This window comes from Amphibalanus amphitrite, unplaced genomic scaffold, assembly GCF_019059575.1.
Source record: "Amphibalanus amphitrite isolate SeventyFive unplaced genomic scaffold, NRLGWU_Aamphi_draft 000096F_arrow, whole genome shotgun sequence".
NCBI classification, from domain to species: domain Eukaryota; kingdom Metazoa; phylum Arthropoda; class Thecostraca; order Balanomorpha; family Balanidae; genus Amphibalanus; species Amphibalanus amphitrite.
Genome location: NW_024881591.1, coordinates 411,186 through 433,473, shown reverse-complemented (window position 1 = coordinate 433,473; position 22,288 = coordinate 411,186). Strand labels below are relative to the sequence as shown.

At 48.9% G+C, this 22,288-nt stretch overlaps 1 protein-coding gene across 6 annotated transcripts; it reads left to right on the top strand.

Moving 5' to 3' along the window:
* Positions 1-535: 535 nt before the first annotated feature.
* Positions 536-21,846, top strand: LOC122380330 (zinc finger protein 497-like). Of its 6 annotated transcripts, none has more exons than XM_043363391.1 (18): positions 536-746; positions 8,146-8,371; positions 13,411-13,546; positions 14,016-14,141; positions 14,692-14,898; positions 15,212-15,328; positions 15,595-15,703; positions 15,976-16,081; positions 16,694-16,900; positions 17,238-17,422; positions 17,782-17,942; positions 18,294-18,433; positions 18,833-19,034; positions 19,206-19,351; positions 19,670-19,789; positions 20,109-20,264; positions 20,739-20,900; positions 21,305-21,846. In XM_043363391.1, exons 2-18 carry the CDS (start codon positions 8,237-8,239, stop codon positions 21,452-21,454), a joined length of 2,565 nt encoding a protein of 854 aa, XP_043219326.1. In that variant the 5' UTR covers positions 536-746; positions 8,146-8,236; the 3' UTR covers positions 21,455-21,846. The 6 variants fall into 6 exon arrangements, with proteins under 6 accessions (XP_043219326.1, XP_043219324.1, XP_043219327.1 ...); XM_043363389.1 differs by having other exon boundaries at positions 14,689-14,898; XM_043363392.1 differs by having other exon boundaries at positions 8,124-8,371.
* The last annotated feature ends 442 nt before the right edge of the window (positions 21,847-22,288 follow it).

Here is a 22,288-nt window from a genome sequence, read left to right as displayed (position 1 = left end):
GCCGAAGGCAATGCCTTAGGACTTAGGAGAGATTACAGGCAATGGTAAGTCAAATATTTTTAGGTTAAGTGGTTGTGTATCTGGCTTCAGGCCGAAGGCCTGAAGCCTGATGCATAACCACTTAACCTAAAAATATTTGACTTACCATTGCTTGCAATCTATTCATGCAAGTAACTTTTTCCTTATCCCCCGGTAGGCAAACATCAGTAGGTAAGGTTAGGTTAGGTTAGGTTAGGTTAGGTTAGGTTAGGTTAGGTTAGGTTAGGTTAGGTTAGGTTAGGTTAGGCTAGGTTAGGTTAAATGTTAGGTTAGGTTAAAGGTTAGGTTAGGTTAGGTTAGGTTAGGTTAGGTTAGGTTAGGTTACGTTAAAATTGTAGACGAAAAAATGTCCGGACGAAAAAACGCACAGACGAAAAAATATACGAACGAAAAAATGTCCGGACGAAAAAATGTACAGACGAAAAAATGTACAGACGAAAAAATGCACAGACGAAAAAATGTACAGACGAAAAAATGCGAGACGAAAAAAAGTCGGACGAAAATCTGCGGACGAAAAATTGTCCGACGAAAATCTGCTGGACGAAAAACCGTCATGGAATCCGAACACTTGTTTTTATCAGGCATGACTCGATTCATGAATATTATTTCTTGAACTATTCCAAGCGCAAGGTTCAAGCGGTTCAAGGGACATTTTAGGGATTCAAGTTACTCAAGTAAATGCACGAAGTAAATGTGGACTTCCCAAGGTAAAGGAAACGACATGGAGATTGAGATTTTCTGAGATTTTCCTGAATGGGGGGAGAGAGAGAGAGAGAGATACGGTTTATTGATGTACAAACACTGATACGGCTTCGAGCTCAGGAGCTCATATAGCTCGTATTACGCCATGCACGTGTGGCGTTTAAGAACGTGAATAAAGGAGCCGTTGTCAAGTAAGTACAGGTAGGTAGTAGGTACACATACACTGAAAAAAACTTACACCTAGAGAGTTATTTTTGGAGTTTTTCCATTCCAGTTTGGCGAATAATCACGCACCAATGGCATATAATGATTATGTTTTGTAGCGTATTCTTACTATCTGCATTGCATTAAGGGCGTTTTTGAAACTTATTCTTAAACCTGGTACTATAATCATCTCTTTTGTGTTTTAGCAAGTGCTAATTTTATCTTCTAATTTTATCACGTGTCCTTTTTATTCTTCCGGGTTATAAATTTATATCAGTCTCAAAGAGGCATGGGGTAATTTTAGCTTATTTCACGGTGATAAACAAGGTCATTGGAATATATTTGTGCTGAACTCCCATTAGATGGTAATAAAATTGACAGCTAGAGTACTTTTATCAAAACTGCATAAAAATAAACCGCTGTGGAGTAATTAGGGTAATTTTTATACTCCATTACGGCTGATAAATTGACGCAACAGAATAAAACTATTCTCATGTAGGTGTAAAATTACTTCCTTCGTGATAAAACTATCATGTCCGGACAATAATTTTATAACCATGGAGTAATATTATGTGGTAGCATTACTAACATTATTCTTCGGGAGTATTCGGGAGCGTATTTCAAGCAATACTGTATCACTTTCTTGATAATCCTATTCCGTTGTGACATAACTAATCTAAAAGTGATTAATTTATTCGTCCAGCACAGTATTATTCCAAGAATAATATTTTCGGAATGTCTCTGCAGTTCGCGACCATTCGCGACCGCCATTGTGCTCAAGTCGTCAGAACCAAGGCCTTCTGTCAGAGAACCGAGCAAGCGTCCCAGTCCTCGAAGGTAAGCTGAAATTACTGTATACTTTGTGTTTTGTTAGTATGACTTTACAGTAATCCGCAGTATGACCATACAATCCAAGAAATGCGTTGACGTAGATTTGCGGACGAAGATTTCCGCGATGATGAAATTCTGGAAGACAAATTGTCACCCATGGCCGCTACGTATTGGGTCCTCCGAGCTTCCTCCTGTGTCACGTTGATGTTTCCTGTCTTGTGGTCGATGTTACCCATAGTCGTCCAGTGCCCATTGCCTATCTAGGTAAAAGATCACCAGAGGTTGACACTTGACGTGGCGCGCTTTCAAACTTTTTGTGAGCTGGAGTAACTTACCTGAGCTGACCTTCCACAATGATATAATGTTCACTTGATGTTGCTTGATGTTAATTCCATTCATTAATGTGATTTTGCGATGTTTCCAGGTGTGGACTGACTTGGGAATGATCATGGGGCTCGAGGAGGACGTGAAGGAGCATGTCCTGCACAAAATCAGACATACCGCGAAGAAGTATGCCCAGACGATGATAAACGTGGAGCCGGCCGACAAAGACGGTGAGTTTTGAACGGGCACAAGCACACCTTTTCGGATGAGGTGTTCCGCTAGCAACACATCGTGCCGGGGGGGGGGGGGATACTCTTCTTCTATGTAACTGGGCTCGAGCCGATCATCGTAGACAATATATTCCTGGCCAGGGCTGGAATAATGTTTAGATCTGACTGATTTTTTTTAGCGAATGTTAAGTTAGGCCCGATGTATTTTCGATAAATACGAGGTCAGGCCAAAACATTAGCCAAGACCAAGTGTAGGAAGGTATTTCCCACGCATGCTTCTTCCTGCACGATGGAGAAATGACGTTTCACATATCCCAATGGCGTAATACATTAATAGCAGAGGGCAGGACAACTGTTTATTTTCTTGATGATTTTTTTTTTTTTGGCTTAAAGGAAGACTGCCACCTTTTTTACACAAAACGGTTTTCACTAGACCTAACCCACCTATGACCTACCCTGAAGTCTGTTTCCCGAAATTCGGCCTAGTTTTCAAGATATCCGCAATTGGACTTCAGATTAAAGCCATCACAAATGTGTGGAATATGGGAATGTAACATTACCATGTTAGAATCCCATCTCCCACACTTTTTGTGATGGCATCAATGTGAAGTTCGAATGCGGATATCTCGAAAACTAGGACGAATTTCGGGAAACAGACTTCAGGGTAGGTCATAGGTGGGTCAGGTCTACTGAAAACCATTTTAAACCGAAAACCGTAAAAAGGTGGCACTTTAACGACGGGTGGGACAACATGTTGTACCTTTGTGTGGAAACGGTGGACGCAGACACGCTATATACCGTGCTTCTATCTATGAAACCGTCCAATTCAACTGGAGACGATGGCATTAGTGTGAGCATGTTGCAGAAGTTTTTCCACGGCGTAAGACATGCGTTACTAGATGTTGTCAACTTCAGTTTGATCTCTGGTGTGGTCCCACGAGCGTGGAAACATGCGCTGGTGACACCTATCCCTAAAGGAAAGGTTACAACCAAGCCGTCCGATACACGCCCCATTTCTATTCTTCCGGCTATTATGAAGCTCGTAGAACGCACTGTTCAGACCCAATTAACAACGTACTTAGAAGAAAATCATCTTCTTGCTGATGCCCAACACGGTTACAGGAAGCAGCGGTCTACAGAAACCGCGCTTCACGTAATAACTGATAGGGTTCTTCACGCAATGGAAAACGGCAACATATCAATTTTGGTCTTATTGGATTTGTCCAAATGTTTTGATGTAGTGCCACATCAAAATTTACTTCGAAAACTTGCACTGTATGGCATTGACACGAAATGGTTCAGCAGTTATTTGTCTGATCACACTCAGCAGGTTAGGCTGTGTGACGGTAAAGGACGGAACGTACTGTCGCGCTCACGAGAAAATAACATTGGTGTTTTTCAAGGCGGAGCGCTATCATGCGTCATGTACATGTTGTATGCCAACGACCTCAGCCTCAGTGTCTCAGATGATGTAACAATTGTCCAGTATGCAGACGATACACAGCTGTTGGTCAGCGGAAAGAAACGTGACGTGCAGCGAATGGTGGCCTGTATGGAGAACGCCTTACACCGTATGTATCAGTGGTTTTGTGCTAACGGCATGATGCTTAACACAGCTAAGACACAAATGGTCGTATTAGGTACACCAGCGATGCTGCGCGACCTGCCCTTAGTCTCCCTTCACTTTTGTGGCACTGTTGTTGCTGAGTCGCGAGCCGCCAAGAACCTGGGAGTTTACGTTGACCGCCATCTCAACTATGAAACGCACATCGACAATGTAACTAGAAAGTGCACGGGCATTCTTATTGCTCTGACTCATGCACGTCACGTGATCCCAAGAGTGACACTGAAATCCATTGTCGAGGCACTTGTCCTTTCCGTGTTACGGTATTGTTTGTCAGTGTATGGTTCGTGTGGCATGACGCAGCTTCGACGTGTACAAAAACTTGTCAACTTCTGCGTTCGAGTAGTGACGGGCAAGAGGCGATATGACCATGTATCTCAGTCCCTGGAACAACTGCAGTGGCTCACTGCTGAACAGCTTGTGATATATCACACTGTGTGTGCGGTCGAGCGGGTTATAGTTTCAGGGCAGCCTGAAAGCATCATGGCGACTATTGGTCTGCGGACTGATCAGCGCCACAGCCATAACACGAGGCAGGCCAGCCTGTACACGCTCCCGACTATCCGAACTGAGGCAGGGAGGAGACGGCTGTGCTACCGAGGAGTAGGGCTACTGAACAGTGTCGGTGTGGAGCCCGGAACGTGCGGGTTCCGTTCTGCAGTCAGACGCGCTGTTAAGTCGCAGTAGGGTATACCTGACTTCATCATGTGCGTGATTGTAGCTGCCAGCTGGTATGTCTGTTTCGCCGTGTCCACAATGTTTTAATTCGCTTACGTGAACTAGTGAAAAGCCATTGTTTTATAATGGATCTTGTTCGAATACATCTATCTATCTATCTATCTATCTATCTCACCTTTGGACAGCCAATCGTCGTTGGTTTTGCTATTAGTCAAAAAGTGTTGTTTAACTCTAGTGATATTGAAAAGTCATGGTTGTCTCCATTCATGGTTGTCTTCATTGTCTCCAAATATACCACAGTTACATGCAGTTTGATACCTACTTGCATTCCATACTTAACCATGACAGCGGAACATCGGGTACTAATTTCTTATTTCACTGAAATATTTTAACGACGTATAATTATTTTGTAATTATGCACGTTTAGTTGTAAGAGTGTATCGTACTACGTAAACGTACTACGCATCGTACTACGATTTTGAGAGTGAAAAGAAATCAGGAAGAAGCGAAGAATCGTCTCCATGGATACTGTAGTGGCATAGCCAGCTACTGCACGAACGCGGTTCCTTGTTTCTCTCCTAGGTTTTCTTTACGTTTATTTGTACGATATGCATTGATGCCAACTGACTGCAATATTCTTTTTCACGGCAGACGACGAGCTGCTAGCTCTACTTGCCTATGTTTGTGGAACAACCATTGGCACCTTGGCGGATCCGAGAAACGGGGTTCGTCAGGCAGGTGAGGAACTATCGGTGGACGGTTTGATGGTCTGCCAACTGCCGGCCACCAGGTTGGAGACCGTGGCCCTAATGACGGCCGCCCACGCTGTCTTCTACACAAAGTTCACGGGGCCCTGCAGGGCCCTGTTCGAGATTCTTTACCGGAGTGTGGGATTCGATGTAAACATATCTGGCTTATCACAGAAGGTGTAGGAGGTTACCCAGGTAGTGTAGAACCAGCATCGGAGATGCCCACTTCGAATGACTGGCGACCTGCGGCTCACCTGTGGTTCAAGTGACTCGTGACTTGTGGCTCACCTGTGGCTCAAGTGACTCGCAACGTGTGGCTCACACTACTGGAGCCTCTGTATTATGACTAATTCAGCTGCGGCGGTCTCAGTACGCCAATGAGTCTCAGTACGTCTTTCATAGCCCAGATCACGCTTGCTTTATATGCCATCCGTGGCGGTGGTTCTGTGCGCAGATGTTATTCGTTAGCATCAGTGTTAACCATACACGCTCGTTTTATCTGCCATCCGTGGCGGTGGTTCTGTGCGCAGATGTTATTCGTTAGCCTCAGTGTTAACCATACACGCTCGTTTTATCTGCCATCCGTGGCGGTGGTTCTGTGCGCAGATGTTATTCGTTAGCCTCAGTGTTAACCATACACGCTCGTTTTATCTGCCATCCGTGGCGGTGGTTCTGTGCGCAGATGTTATTCGTTAGCCTCAGTGTTAACTCGCGCCCTGATGGGGGTGTGTGTGTGCTTGAACACCCCCCCCCCCCTTGTGGTTTTTCGCGAATATCTCAAAAACGGCGGCGCGGAGCGTCGCCGTTTTTGGTACACCTTATCATAATCAATTCTACACATGTTGTGAAAATTTCAGACCAAGGTCATTCAAGGTCAGGTCACCAGGTCACTTGAAGTGACCTCACCTCAAAAAAGTTTCAATGTCTGTCATATAGCTACACCGAGTGACCGATCGCTTTGAAACTTTAAGCGATTGCTAAGAGCAATAGCATGTACAAAATGTATATCTCAGAATTTTGATATCGATGACCTAAGGTCAGGTCAATTTTGCGACCTCCCCATTATAAGTCAATGGGAGAAAATTGAAATGCGCCTCTTTTGGCCGAAAGACATTATAAACACTCCCAAACATCGAATTAAAAGTGGTTTAGACACACTGAACATGAAAATGGTGTCCGAGACCCTTGTTTGTGCCCTGAGGTCATCTTAGGTCACGAATGGTATCTAACAGTTTTTCGCAAATAACTTTTGATAGAGGCATGCTAGAGCGATGAAAACGCCTTATATGTGTTCAGCTCGACGATACGGATCGACTGATATGCAACATGACCCTTTCCGGTCAGGTCATGACCTTGACCTGTGGTCAAATTTTCAACTTGACCTTTCAAGGTCAAGTTATAGTTCATTCGATGCGTCTTGACGAGAGGAACACGATGCCGGTGAAAGTAAGATCGTACAAGGCTTGGGTCAAAAGTTATTGCAGAAAAACTGAAAATCGGCTATTTTTGCAGTTTTTGCCCCCTGCAGGCAAAACCGTTGACGTTAGGTCAAATCTGAGAGAATTACTCAGAAAGGGCGTTAATAGGGCTATCGAATGCACTTTCCGCGGCGCTGTAGCTCAATTGGTTCCTGAGTTATGCGTGGGCTTCTTGGAAATTTTCGACATTCGACCTGGAAATCGGCGAAATTTTGCCTTCAATGACCTCTGGTGACCTCACCTTTGACCTGACCAAAAAATTGACCGAAGTGATTTCGTCATTATTTTTTACGCTCTTTCGAACGCCGCCTTCCGCGTATCGCTACGTGGCCCAGGAGCCGAGTTACAAGGGGGGGTGTTCAAACACCCCCCCCCCCCAGCAGGGCGTGGAAATCCAGGACCCCCAGCCGGGCGCGGGTTAACCATACACGCTCGTTTTATCTGCCATCCGTGGCGGTGGTTCTGTGCGCAGATGTTATTCGTTAGCCTCAGTGTTAACCATAACGCTCTTGTGAGTTGTGACCTTGAACGTCCTTCCAGTGATTTCGCATTGCGGCCGGCAGAGACGAAGTTTTGCCTCCCAGTTGAGACGCCGCTTCTCAACTAGGAAGCAAAATTACGTCCCTGTCGGCCGCAATGCGCCATCACTGGAACTGCGTCCAAACTAAGATGTACCTGCTGATGCCCAGGTACCATTCGTTAATCAATTGTTGGTGTTTCAATACATTGTTTAAATGCATTCCTTATTTTACACTTGGTCATAATATTATCACATCACCCCTCATTATCAGGGGTGGTATTTTTACACCGGGGCTTGATTTTACCGGGGAGTTACTCCGGGGTAAAATTATCGAAAAAAGGAGTGCTTTTTGGCATGGCAATATTATTCCCCGAATGGGAGTAATTTTAGTGTTAAGTTAATAAAATTATCATCTGGTGTAATTTTATCCAAAGATAGCATACTTTTATCCTCCGTCATAAAATTACTCCCTAGCACGAATAATATAAGCGTTCGGATACTAAATATATTCTATATGCTAGTTTTATTCCCCAAAACTCCCCATTTTAGGCGCTTATGCCAGGTCATAAAATTATTCGATTGCAGGAGTGCTTTTTGGCATTCTAAAATTAGAAAATGGGGAGTAAGTTTTTTTCAGTGTAGTCCCAGCGGGAAAATGCCGCCCGCGCTGAGACAGCAGACAGCATGTGAAAGTAAGTGAAATATTATTGCATAATTTGCATTATGAATGCTTTCTTGTTTCAGGTTGTGGGCCTTCTTTTTTCAGAAACTAGCTGTGAAGATTGTTTTACATTCATAGAAAACTTTCAATCAGGCTTGGCAGGAATTATGTTCAGGTGAACTAGATAAGCTTGAAGATGGGAACCAGTGGCCTTGCTGACAGCAACATATGCAGGCTGTGTGGAGCAGAATCTGAAAACACAATTTCCATATTTGATGCAGAAGATGAGGAGCCATTTTGCATTAAAATCAACAAATATCTTCCATTTCAGGTAGGTACTGAGATAAGATGAACAGTTGAGATGAGCAGTATTTAAGATTATCAGATTGCTATTCACATAATTGCCAGTCATTACCTCTTAAAAATATTCCAAGTCATGTTAACTCTTTAACTTGATATTCTGTTAGTGTTGTCTCTCAAACTGCACAGATAACTCTGCTTTCATGGACTCATCGCCTCTCTCCCATGAAGTACTGTTGACAGTTGTTGTGCTGTAGGATTATTATTTCATTCAGATGATGACAAAAAGATTTATCAACCTTCTAAACATGGAGACTTGCAGATACTCACCTGGTATACTCACCTGGTTGGGTTCCCAGTGTCATTTAGGAAGTCAGGAAGGAAGTGAGAAGTGGGTATGAGGAACAGGAACCCTGAATCCTAGACGCACCAGCCAAAGTTGAGTTCTTGTCTGGGGAAGATTATGAAGTACGAAGGCTGGAGTTGAGCGTCTTCCAAGGTGACACGCATGAATACAAGGCACTTAAACACAAAGTAACGAACACAATAGTACGGTACGGTAAACAGCAACACAGTCATAAAAAGACAAACGATACATAAAAAGACAAACGATAAGCAGCATATAGGTAGAAGAGTTTTTACACAAAGTCAAATAGTCTGTCGTGCAAGTGCAGATGGAGCATTTCCTTGAACTTTGCTAGGTTTGGGGCTGAGACAGCCTCCAGAGGCAGAGCATTCCAAGCAGGCATGCATCGCACTGAGAAGAAACGCTTCCTAGTGTCAGTCCTGGTGAAAACGGGAAATATTTTGTGTGTGTGTCCTCGTGTTCGTGTTTGCGGAGGTCGACTAAACACATCAATGGGCTCTATACAGGATTTTCCATTAAATATCTTCCAGCAGTGGATTAAGTCTGAGCGAAGGAGCCTGCCCTGTACTGAATACAAGTTAAGTGACCGTAATCTGTCAGAGTAGCTCTTGTTAGCAAGCCCATCAACTCGTTTAGTCCACCTACGCTGTACATTCTCTAGGAGCCGCAAGTCTTCGATATAGCCCATGTTCCAGATACACGAACAGTATTCCATCAAGGGTCGAATGTGTGTGGTTAAAAGAAACATCATGAAGTCAGGTGAGCGACAGACCGTAGATTTTAGCAAGCTCTGGGCAAGGCCACCTGCCTTCTGAACAATTGTGTGTACATGTTCGTGAAATCTCAGGCGACAGTCAACAGTCACACCAAGATCAACATGACTCTTAGAGAAAGGGATTTGCTGGCCATCAAGGAAGTATCCCGGTAGGTCTATGTTAGGACTAGAGCCATTAAACCTTAAAGCAACACACTTCTTTGAGTTCATCTTTAGTCCCCATGATGCTGCCGTTGAGTGTAGAGTGTCAATGTCTTTCTGGATCTGCTGTGTAGCAAGGGATGGAGAGGAGGAGGATGGATCATAGGGCACACAGGCATAAAGTTTAATGTCATCAGCGAATATTTTATAGTCACTTTTCAGTTGGGAGGCAACACTATTCACATACACAAGGAACAAGAGGGGTCCCAAAACACTTCCCTGAGGTACACCACTACTAACTACACAGGGTTTGCTGAGACAGTCCTTCACACAGACCTGCATCAACCTACCCTGTAGGAAGGAGGATAACCAGTCAAGCAGACAACCCTGCAGTCCCAGTGATCGCAGTTTTACGAGCATGATCTCATGGTTAACTACATCAAAGGCCTTGCTAAAGTCAAAAAATATTATATCTACGACATGTCTAGCATCCACCATCTTCGAGACTGTGTTATATACTAATAATAGTTGGTCCATTGTTGACCTGCCTGGTCTGAAACCGAATTGGTTGCTAGTTAGTAGGAAGTTAGTTTCAAGGTAGTTTCTAAGTTTAGTACATATCAAGCGTTCCATAGTCTTACAGACAACCGAGGTCAGGCTGATAGGCCGATAGTTCAGAGGGTCATATCTGTGGCCCTTTTTAAAGATAGGTTTTACAATAGACATTTTCCAGAGAGCTGGCAGCTTCCCTTCCTGCAGGGATTTCTGAAAGATCAAGTGCAAGGGATATGCCACCTCAGCAGCACAAGACTTCAGCACCAGTGGATGCAATCTGTCGGGCCCCATGGCAGAATGGGGGTCAAGCATCATCAGTGCCGATAGGACATCGTCCGTTGAGAAATCAACACTGTTAAGCGTTCCATTGAACATCTGATGGGGAGCAGGGTTCCTTGGGCTGTTAGGAGAGTAAACAGAAACAAACGATGAGGCGAACATTTCAGACATGGCTTGGGCATCGTCGCTCATTTCACCAGTCTTCAGCATTAAGGGGCCAACTGCTGGACAGCCAACCTTCTTAGACCTTACATAAGAATGGAGAAGTTTTGGGTTTTGTCTGGACCTGTCAATTAAGTTTCTTTCATACTGGCATTGTGAAGTTACAGTGAACATTCTTAACTCTTTGTTAATTGAAGCAAAGGCACCATACGCCTCCACGGAAGCATGGGCTTTCCTTCCCAGTTTCTGTCTAACAACCTTATAGTTATTCCATGCTCTCTGGCGGCGGTGTATAAGGCTCGTCGGTGGTCTAGTCTGGAACTGCGGCCGGGTCCTCAGACGTGGAGGTTGTTCTGGCACAAACTCATTAGTCAGATCTGCAATGACTCGTACAAACTGGACAAAACACTCATCACAATCCCGGAAGGCAAACTCGAAGTCCCAGTCCGTATCTTTCAGCAGCTGGCGCATCAAGGCAAAGCGACCCCTGCTCCAGGCTCTCCTGTAAGGTCGGGGGTGAGAGACAGTTAAGATGTCATCTGACTCGAACACATAATCACATACAGCTAGGCAGTGGTCGCAACCTGGCAAGTGAGGGCATATCTCAATGTGTCCAAGACGGTCAGGTTCCGTAGTTAATACCAGGTCCAAGATGTTTCCAGACCTGGGAAAGGTTGGTTCCTTAATCCACTGGGTTAGACCGAGTAGGTTGAAGAGGTTGAGAAAATTGCGTTCCACTGTTGCACAACTGGAAGGGGCATCAGCACTTTTCCAATCCAGGTTCGGCAGGTTAAAATCGCCCAGTACTATCACCTCCTTGTCTGCACAGAAATCTGACAAATATGACAGCAGTGAGTTATTTTCATCTTCATTGTTTGAAGGAGGCCTATAGACCACTGCAACAAACACACTGAAATTTGAGAGGCAAAATGTTATGACGTTAAGAAGCGGCCTGTTGACATTGGTAACAGCTAGTTTGTTGTGCACATACACACAGACTCCATGCTTGAATACATTGCCACATACATCATTTCTGAGAAGAGTAAATCCTGGGATCTGAACAAAGGAATCAGCTATATGATTTAAAAGGTGGGATTCGGTAATGCACAGAATATCAAGCAATCTCTGGTCGCTGAACTCAGTGAGTTGCTTGACCTTCGAAGGAAGTCCATTAACATTGGCCAAGGCTATTCTTAAAACTGTGGATGTAGGCAGACAAGTTAGTTTTCCGCTCCCACTGGAGCAGATGGTTGAGCAGGGGGAGCAGCAGCAGGGGCAGGCCTCTGTGAGGGAGGTTTGGGGGCCTGTAACGCATGGTCATTTCCTTGGTTCAGTGAGCCATCCGCCTGGGCCTGCTGCTGTCTGCGCTCCTGGCGGCGCAGAAAGAGTTCTGATCGTTGTGCATAGGTCAGGTCCCTACTGATGTACACTCGTTCGTACTGGGTACCTCTCAGCTGTTTTGCCTTCTCTAGTAAGGCTTTTCGCGACTGGTCATCAGAGATCCGAACCCTGTAGAAGTTAGCATGACCTGCAATTTGGAAGACCTCTGGTGTCGAAACCTGCAAACCCAAGCAGTCATCTGCAAGTTTTGTAAACTTACTGACGAAGTCCGAAGGAGAGGTGGCTGCCAAGCCCTTCACAATGATAAAGGATTGACGTTTTTCCCTTTCTCTCTGTTCTTTGAGCTCTTCGCGAATCAGTGTGCGATAGTTCAAGTTGTTAGACGGCTGTTGAGGATTTGGCTGGGTTTGCATGTGAGGTGCAGTGCTTTGGTTCTGTACGGCAGCACCATGGTCACAACCTGTAGCCTGTTGTGAGGACAGGGCCTTGACTTGGGTGGAAAGTTCCCTTAAGGCTGAGCAAATCCCCTTCACCTGGTTGTACAGATGACTAATAGTCTCAGCAAGGTGAGGCTCTGTGTGGCTTGTCGGAGATTCGCCGCGCGCACTCACATGTTGGACCTGACATTTCATACAAACAAACTGAATTCCTGCTCCATCATACTTCATGATGGCATCAATGAGGTCCTGGGGAAGACCCGAACACATCTCGTTTCCATGGACCCAATGCTCGCACTTATCACATCCTATCGGGTCATTGCCCACATCGTCACCACATGTACCACAGATTGACTCTTCACCCCTGGCAGAAGCTGCAGCATTGTTAACGCTTGCACTTCTCCCCCTCCTGCCAGCCCCAGCCGACCCCCTGCCTCGACCGCCTCGTGCGTTTCTCATCTGTACAGTGTGAGTGTTCAGACTGAGACTGTGAGACTCGACCCCCGTGGCAGTTCTCGATGTTAGCTCAGGGTGCAAGGCAAGGAACAAGCGCCAACAGCATAGCAGGGGTTCCAAGCAGGGGTAGCTGGGTTAAGGCAAGGAAGGACAAGATAGCTGACACTTAGTGGTACTTCCAACCAGGTTATGCAGGCTGTGCAAGCAGGCAAGACGTGCAGACGAGCAGACGTGCAGACGTGCAGACGAGCAGACGTGCAGACGAGCAGACGTGCAGACGTGCAGACACGTGAGACCTTAGGGAATATCAACAGCCCACAGACGAAATGCAGCTGACTCTAAATCTTATCATTTTTTACAACTCGCAAGCCCGTAAAAGAGGCTTCACAACGGGATATCAACATGCACAGATAAAGGCTTATTGTGCGCTCATGGTCAATCTGTTTTCTCAATGTACCCAAATGAGAAGCAGAATGCAAATCACATCCAGGTTCTTATATCCCATCTCATACTAGACTCTGACCTGGTCTGACCAATCGTCTCCCTGTTTTTCGAAGGTGTTCGATGACGGCCGTCACCCGCGGCGCATCTGCAGCCCCTGTCACGGGAGTGTCTCAGCCACCCAGGTGTTCCTGGACCGGGTACTGGAGGGCCAGTACACCATACACGCCCTGCTGCACCCGGACCGGCCAGGTGCGTTCCCGATCCACACCCGATCCACCCGACTCTCCCCAGTACCAGCGAGGAGGTCTGCTACCCGTAGCTTTACTGTTGTGGGCCAACTGCCGCTATGACTGTTAGGATGGCAGATGGCGATGGGTTGGATATCCGCATAAACAGTGGTTGATATGTGCCTGTTACAGCTATATGTGCCGATGAACAATGACTCAGCCAGCCGTACAGGCTGTATGTGTGTTATGGTATAAGTTATTTGTGCGATCGGTAATTGTACGGTTATGCGAATTAATTGTACGTTCTTCGTTGTCCGTTGATGAATTAATCGTACTAGCTCTCTGGTGACGAATTAATGGTACGTTTTTTGACTGTTTCCATATTTTGCTCAGAAAACCATTGACCAACGAGCTCAGCTCTGAACTGTCGCTATGCATGCATCGTGCTCCAGTTGTCTAACTCCACACACCCGTTCTGACCATCTGGACAGCGCCGCCCGACCCGGCCGCCCTGTACGCTGCCGATAACGCTCTCCGTGGCCAGCTACTCGCCGATGAGGTGCTGCAGAAGCGCCGCAGGGGACGGCCGCGGAAGGGCGACGTCACGGCGGTCAAAGGTGAGCTGGTGTCCGAGATGTTCGTTAATCGGCATCGGGTACGGGGACCCGCAGTTGCTACTGTACAGCGACCCTGAGTAAATTGTCCCAGCACCCTCACAGGGAACAGCGATAAGCTGTCAGAGGGCACGCACAGAGAACCTCAGCTGCTCTTGTACAGGGACCGGCAGTCGATATCACTGTTGTCGGTTGTTACTGGACAGGACAGACGGCTATAGTTGGGGTTCGTGTACAGTAGCAACTGCGGGTCCCCGTACCGCGCGTACCAGCTCATGGCTATTTTCTCGACATGGATCCATTGTTCCCGATAATGAACTCTTAATTGAGTTTCTCTGTCAGCTTCTTTTTTTTTTTAGTCGATAAAGTCGCCAGGGACGTGATATTATTTCACATTGTTGTGTATTCATGCTTACTCGTCCCCGTATTTTTTTCGTCCATGTCCCTTGATGTACTAAGCTTCACTTTGTGCATTTGATAAGTGTGCAGTGCAGTGTCGAACATCAGATCCACTCCACCGACGTCTATCCTTCGCCTCTCCGCGTTTCAGCAGCAGACCCAAAGCCAGCGCCGGCCCCGGCACCCGCCGAGCCGCCGCCGGCGCTGGACCGGTCTCGTCGCCCGCGCGGCCGGCTGCCAGCGCGCTTCCAGAACTCGGTGAAGGGCAGGGAACTGGAGCGCGTGCTGGGGGGTGCCGACGTAGCTGAGGCGGCCGGAGACGGTGACGGCGAGGGCGAGACGGGAGCGGAGGGAGAACGAGGTGAGCTTTCTAAGGGAGTGTAAGGGCGAAATTTGAGCTGTCTGTCTGACCACAGGCTACCGGGTGAGGAATTGATAGTGACATCAGTATCAGTTTGTGTTGTTAAATTAATTCGTTGTGTTGTTAGTTTTGCGTCTTAATTGTGCGCGTTATGTCGCGGCTTATGGTCGCTGTGTTTGAATAAGCCACGCATTTTAACCACTTGTCATGCCTTCGATTTTTATATTCTCGTACTTTGCGTTGCCAGTCACAGTGCGATTGCGATTGTCAGTCAGAGTCACAGCGCTGACAGCTGACCCCCCCCCGCCCACAGCGCCGTGCCATGTCCGCGTGGAGGTGCTCTCTGTGCCGGGTGAGGCCGGGTCCGGCCAAGGCGGCTCCACCTCCGACCAGGACCAGCCGGAGACGCTCGAGGAGTTTCAGCCCTCCGGTGAGCCACCGTGGTGACCGGGAAGGCCGGATTCCTCAGGTTGTATCTGTTTGGTTGATTATTTACTATTCAGCAACTGGTCGCGTCGTCCGTAGTTAGTTGTGTTTTTACGCCGTTACCTATAGTCATTGCTTCTCTGTTCGGCTCGTTCTATAGGGTGTTTTCTCTCATTTTTACTCCGATTGACTCTCATTTAGGTCCACATTTAATATCTGTATGGTCTTTAACTGATCACTCTGACCCACCCCTCCCCGGTTCCGTCGCAGACGCCGAGGCGGCGACCCCGTTTTCCCGCAAACGCCGGCGACAGGCGCGATTCCAGTGTGAGGTCTGCGGCAAACAGTTCCAGATGCAAGGCCGACTCAAGTTCCACAGGTGCGTACCACGCGATCAGCAGTGGCGAGTCAAGCAGGCGTGGGTCTGCAGCTGCAATGGCCTGCTGCTGCGCTGGCCTTCCATTTCCTTGGATTAAGTTTTATCGATAACGTCCTTTCCTTCTCTATCTTAACGATGTCCTGCCTCTGTCTCTTGCCTGAAGGTGATCTCTGATAGTAACTAGGCTCTGCGCTGTGCCGTCCTCTTACCTGACTACCCTGCTCTGCGCTGAGTTCTCCCTGACCTGTTATCGTTCTGCTCTCTCCGTGCAGGGCGCTGCACCGCGGCGTGCGTTTCGAGTGTCTGGGCTGTTCGGCGCGGTTCAAACTCGGCGCCGAGCTGGCGTTCCATCAGACGGAGACGGGCCACACTGGACAGGTGAGCCGAGCCCAGGGACTACACCGCTGCTCTCCTTATCTTTCTCTTATCTGTCCCGCCGCAGAAGTCACTCCGTACAGGATAGAGGCATACTGTCAGTTGTCGTTGATATTTGGACATCTTTCGACATATCTTTTATCTCCCCCTTTCCACTCTGCGGAGTATGGAACCGTCGTTAGTCGCGAATCGCGATGTCCTTTCGGCAGATTTGAAGCTGTTCCGCCCGGGGCGTCGGTGACTCGTTAGGTCGGGTTTCTCAGTCAAATACCGTCCTGTTCGTAGGGTTTGGCACGGATGTACAAATTGGGCTGAGGTCCTCAGTCCTTATCCCTCCCTCCTCTCCTGTCATAGTGAAGGGGAAGGTCTGACCCTCCCCTTCCCGTCCACAGGGTGTGGTGGAGGGTGTGGACTGACGGTGTACTGACCCCCTCCCTCCTGTCCACAGGGTGTGGTGGAGGGTGTGGACTGACGGTGTACTGACCCCCTCCCTCCTGTCCACAGGGTGTGGTGGAGGGTGTGGACTGACGGTGTACTGACCCCCTCCCTCCTGTCCACAGGGTGTGGTGGAGGGTGTGGACTGACGGTGTACTGACCCCTCCCTCCTGTCCACAGGGCGTGGTGGAGGGTGTGGACTCTGAGCCGCTGGCGGACCGCTCCCGCGTGCCCTGCACCGAGTGCCCGCGCTCGTTCGCCTCCAAGTGGTCCCTGCATGTACACCAGCTGCAGCGACACAACGCCGACAAACGCTTCGAGTGTCCCACCTGCCACAAAAAGTTTGGGCAGCTCAGCCAGATGAGGATGCACGAAAAGTCACACACGGTGGGTACACGGGGAACTGGTGGGATGAAACGGGAAGTTCAGTGTGCACATGGCGGGCGGCAGCGGTAAGAATGTGGGGAGCGCGTATACAGTCTGTGACTCGAAGCATCGATCTGCATAATGTTGATGACAGGCAGCGGCGTGTTGATAAGATGATATTTGAATCGTTATCGCGCGTAATATTTCTGTTGACCTTGTTGAGACGGCTGCTTTATTTTATTGTGCACCGTATTTTACTGGCGTCAGCTTACTGCCTGAGAAATCTCTCCGGCCGTCCGTTCAACCCTCCCGCTAGACTTGCTCCCATCTGACCGTCGTCCCTCCCCCTTCCCCCCAGACGCGCTCCCAGCCGCGGACATGCGCCGAGTGCGGTAAGGAGTGTAACAGCCGCGCCGCGCTGGCTTACCACACGGAGGCGGCACACGGCACGCCCGGACGACTGTTCATGTGCAACCTGTGTGGAAAGGGGTTCCGCAACCAGCACCTGCTCAGCAGACACGGCGCGGTGCACATCACGGAGAGGTGAGAGAGACGTGGTAGATACAGTCCCATTAACGGCCAGGGCGTATCGTGCTTGGGTATGTCTTCATGTCAAAACGAATGATCGGGTATGATATAATGTGGTGATAAAATATGGAGCAGTTACTCGTTTGCAGACTATTTTTTTAAAGCTTTTGCTTGTAACTGTCACACTTGCTAGGCGTCGTCTATGACCCGTTACGCAGACCGTGTGGTTGGGTGACGATCTTTTCCGCTTATTTACTCACACGATTCAGCTAAGGCAACGCCAGCCTCTTATACGATACGTCATTACAGTTTTTGCTCCGATCTCCATTTCCCCACCACACCACTGACGCCATCCCCCCCCCTTCCACCGCCAGGAACTTCAAGTGCCCCGAGTGTCCGTCGTCGTTCAAGACCAAGGGTCACCTGACGAACCACATGGTGCGCCACACGGGAGAGAAGAAGCACGCCTGTCCTCTCTGCCCACAGCGGTTCGGCCACAAAACAGCGCTGACGTTCCACATCCGATGGCACAAAGGTGGGAGAAAGGGTCGGTGCACAGATAACAGTTAAGTACTACTGTTATCTGTGGTCGGTGGTATCTGAACCTACCATAGGGATACTGTGGCTATCTCATGTCTTGTTCAGTTGATTTTGGACATTTAGTCATGGTGTGAATTCGGTGAGGTGCATTTATTTGTGCTGTAGTTTTTCACGATGCGGGGCTCACGAGTTCGATGTGATTGCTAAAAACCCTTACATAGTCCCGACCCCTGAGCTCTTCTTGCCCTATGTATATGTCAAGGTCAGAGCCTTAGTGTGTGTCCCTATGGCCTAGTGTCCTCGCCCGAATGAGCACTCTTACGTGTTGTACCATGGCTGCCCCCAGGTGAGAAGCCGCACGAGTGTTCGGTCTGTAAGAAGCGTTTCTCCCAGCGCGGTAATTTGGTGGAGCACGAGCGGATCCACACGGGAGAGAAGCCGTTCCCGTGCACCGTCTGCTCCCGGGCCTTTGCCACCAACTGCCAGGTACGTGCGGGTCGGGACGCCCGTACCAGAAAGGCTTATCACGCTTTTTGCAATGTTATCGTATCCTTGATATTTAATAACCCATTTACATTCATTTATTAATTAATTCACTCATCTGTAATTTATTCGTCCAATCGTTAGGCATTAATTCATTCGTCATTTAATTATTTCATTCATTCATTCATTTGTTCATTCGTTCATTCATTCATTCATTCATTCATTCATTCATTCATTCATTCATTCATTCATTCATTCATTTATTCATTTATTCATTCATTAACATTTTAGCGCCACAATCTAGCCATGAACGGGGTCATGATAAGACCCGGTGATTATTTCATTACCCGTCACTCGCCGACCTACCATAACCCGTCGGCCGTCACCGCTCCCCTCGTGCAGCTGAGCGCGCACATGCGGTCGCACGGCGCCGGCCGCCCGCTACTCTGCCGGCCCTGCGGTAAGACGTTCACCAGCCGGGACCGGTGGAGAGCGCACTGCCGGCTCCACGGCACTCAGCGGCCCCTGGCTTGTCCCACCTGCGGCAAACAGATGGACAACAAGTGGACTCTGATGAGACACATGCGCACGCACACGGGGAAAGGTGTGTACTTCCACATCTCGATCTGCATCCGAATTAATGCTACAGGAGATGGCTCAGATCGGTTTAATGCCGGCATCTTTTTTTGCGATTTTAGGAAAAGTCGAACTTATTCATCTAAAGTGATGGACGATGGTGTTCAGCAAACTAACGTACTCCGACGGTGTCCCCCAGCGTCCCCTGCGGACGCCGGGGCCAGCTTGGTGTGCGGCGTGTGCTCGTGGTCCTGTGAGGACGCCTCCGCACTGCAGCGTCACCAGGAGGAGGAGCACACGGGCGGCGGCGACGGACCAGAGCTGCTGACCACCGGACTCGTGCAGGTGGGTTATCCACGTACTTATCAGCAATGACTCTTTGCATGATTAATGTGTTTCGGGCCCATTTGTGCATTTTTTTCTTAGACGGCCTTGGTCAGGTCTGCTGGGGTCATCTGGGTTCGTTGGATTACCTAGTATTTGGTCCAGTAGTGTCTGTTCGTTGGAAGCCTGCTATGTAAACGCAGTTCCTTATTCATAGGGCAAGGCACACCAGCTTATCTGTGCTGCAAGTAATAATGTCTGGCTCATTGTCTCAGGCCTTTCCCCCAGGGGTCCGCTCTAGACAGCTGTATCTGACCCCTTGTCACGTATGTCCCGCAGGACACCGGTCCGCTGTTACAGCTGGACGGCAAGCCGGCCGAGTCTCAGGTGATCTACGTGACCTGTCAGAACCCCGCCGACCCGTCCACCGTACAGCTCATCGACGGCATCGCCGCCGTGGTGAGTCAGCGGAATGTGTAAACGGGGGATAGGTTGATGGATTCGCGCTGTGGGGTAGGACTTAGGGAGGCGTGAACCGGTCGAGTGTCGGTCGATTGGTACTGGAAATGGGATTTTATTTGAGAGTGACTCTGTGACAGGTCCCGTCCGTCTGTGTATGGCTGAATTTGCCGTGACTGTGCCGTATGTGTGACTGTGTGATCTGTTTCTGTGTGTCTTTAAGACAGCTCTCAGCGGACAGTGAAGTACTGCTGGAGGACGCAGCCGACGGGGCAGTACTGTCCGTGTCTGACTGTCTGGTTTGTGTCTCTGTCTTCAGGGCGGCGCCCGGCCAGTACAACTCTCAGCAGACAGCGAGGTGCTACTGGAGGACGCAGCGGATGGCGTGGTCCAACTGGCGGCCAACAAGGGCCTGGTCACCGGCGAGGGAACGCGCACCCTGGAGCTGACAACGGAGGACGGACGGAGAATTCAGGTGGGAGATGGAAACTGACACGGACACTGACAACGACACACTGGCGAACACTGAGACTGGACCTGAGGACTGAGGATGGACATCCAGGTGGAGAAGGATACGGATACTGACACCACTAAGGCCTGAAACAGACTCTTTCCGCAGCCAGGAAATCGCATGCGAGAACCTATTCAAATACATGGAAGCACGCTCGCATCAATCGCACGCACCTCCCGCAAGCGATTGATGCGAGAAGAATTACAATGTATTTGAATAGGCTCTCGCATACCGACGCTGTCATGACTGCCACGTCACAGGAGACGGATGACTTGTATTTACGGATTGGGAGAGACACGGACACTGATGACATGTTGGAACATCCACATAAGAAATTATCAATATACAATTCGCAAATTTATGGCCCCGATCAGTAACCTGGGATGACCTAAGGTGACCTGACCTGACCTGGCCCGATGTTCCGTTCTCGTTGCGCAGATCACACTACAGGACGTGAAGGGTGACCTGGAGCCAGCCGAGCTCGCCGTCAAGGGTGATTTGGAGCCAGCCGACCTGACTGCCGCCGTGGCACCTTCAGAGGTCGGCGGTGTCGGCCAGGGGGTCGAGTCGCTCCACGTCACTGCCGAGGATACACAGGAGGTGGGTGCGGGAGGTGTAGCTAAACATCACCGAGAGCCGGGCTCCGTAATCTGTCCACAGAAAGATGGCCATATCATTCACGTCCGAACATGCCCACCATTCACTGTCCAAACATGTGGATTTGTAGATTAAGAAAGAGTCCCTCTATAACGCAAAGTCCTGCAAATTTATATCCTTGGCGATAATTGTGAACAATGGACCTGAAATATGTCATGCGACACCGTCTGCTAACCCGTCTACTCCGCGCCTTTTCTGGGTGTTCGATATATAAGCGACCCTCGTCAGTTTTGTCGGTAGGTATTTGTCTCTTCCTGTCCGTTCTAAATGTGATAGCAGGTTAGTTTAGCAGTGTTGCTCGCCCTCTCGTGTGTCAGCTGGGATGTTGACCCTCCACTTTCCGTCAGGTGGATGGGTCCGCGCTGACCGGTGAGTCGGTGGACGTACTGGTCACGGCGTCCGACGGCCGTCAGTTCCGGCTGGTGACGCCGGCCGGGTCGGACCCCGTCCAGCTGGCCACCGAGTACATCGCCGGACTCGAGTCGGCGCTGGACTGAGGTGGACTGCAAACGGTCACTACAGGAGGCGGAGGGGGAGGCGAGGATCCCGTCCAGCTGGCCACCGAGTACATCGCCGGACTCGAGTCGGGGCTCGACTGAGGTGGATCCCAAGCTGTCACTAAAGGAGGGGGTGACACCAGATGATCATTTACGGGAGAGGTGTCAGAGAAGCGGTGATCTGTTTTCGAATGGTGGCTGACGACGTTTATATATCGAATGATCTCGAATTAATTGGACTTCTTGAGCCGTGCGTGGTTTGATGCTTACGCAGCGGTCGTAGTCTATCGCTCGTATTAACTGCGATTTGTGCTTTCATTGTGTTTTTGTCGTTATTGCTGGTGCTGTCCGTTTATGCGAGGATATCGATGAATATATATTTTGTTTTGTAATTGTGATTCTGTTGCGCTTCCTGAAACTGGGCCATTTAGTGGAAGAGACAGCTTGGTTGTTTTGTGATCCTGTCAGGAGGCTGTCGTTTTGGAACGTGAATCGTTTTCCCAGCCGGCACTATGACAAAATGTGTCGCCTTGTGCCGTTATGACCACTGGCCGAGTCTTCCGGGGACCAAGTGTCGGAAAGGGGCGGCGGTCAGAATGTGTCAACGTGCAGTCATATTGCCCGTATTCAGCAGGTAGGTATGAACTGCGGCCAACAGTCGAATACTTACGATGAAAGTCTCAGTGTTTCGGAGGACAGGGCGGTTTGCTATCATCCGGTACCAGGCCTCGATGTTTTTCGGGCATTTCTTTAGGACAAGGATGAGTCGGTCTGGCAATCCCCAGTGATTCATGACCCGGCCGAATGTTCCGGACCATTCGGGGATCAAGGTCA

What these genes read in the sequence shown, in the direction of transcription:
- LOC122380330 (XM_043363389.1), top strand. Translation starts at nt 8,237, where the DNA reads ATGGGAACCAGTGGCCTTGCTGACAGCAACATATGCAGGCTGTGTGGA. An exon ending in ACAAATATCTTCCATTTCAG is followed by an intron (nt 8,372 to 13,410) that starts GTAGGTACTGAG and finishes TGTTTTTCGAAG; the next exon opens with GTGTTCGATGACGGCCGTCA. An exon ending in GCGGTGCACATCACGGAGAG is followed by an intron (nt 17,423 to 17,781) that starts GTGAGAGAGACG and finishes TTCCACCGCCAG; the next exon opens with GAACTTCAAGTGCCCCGAGT.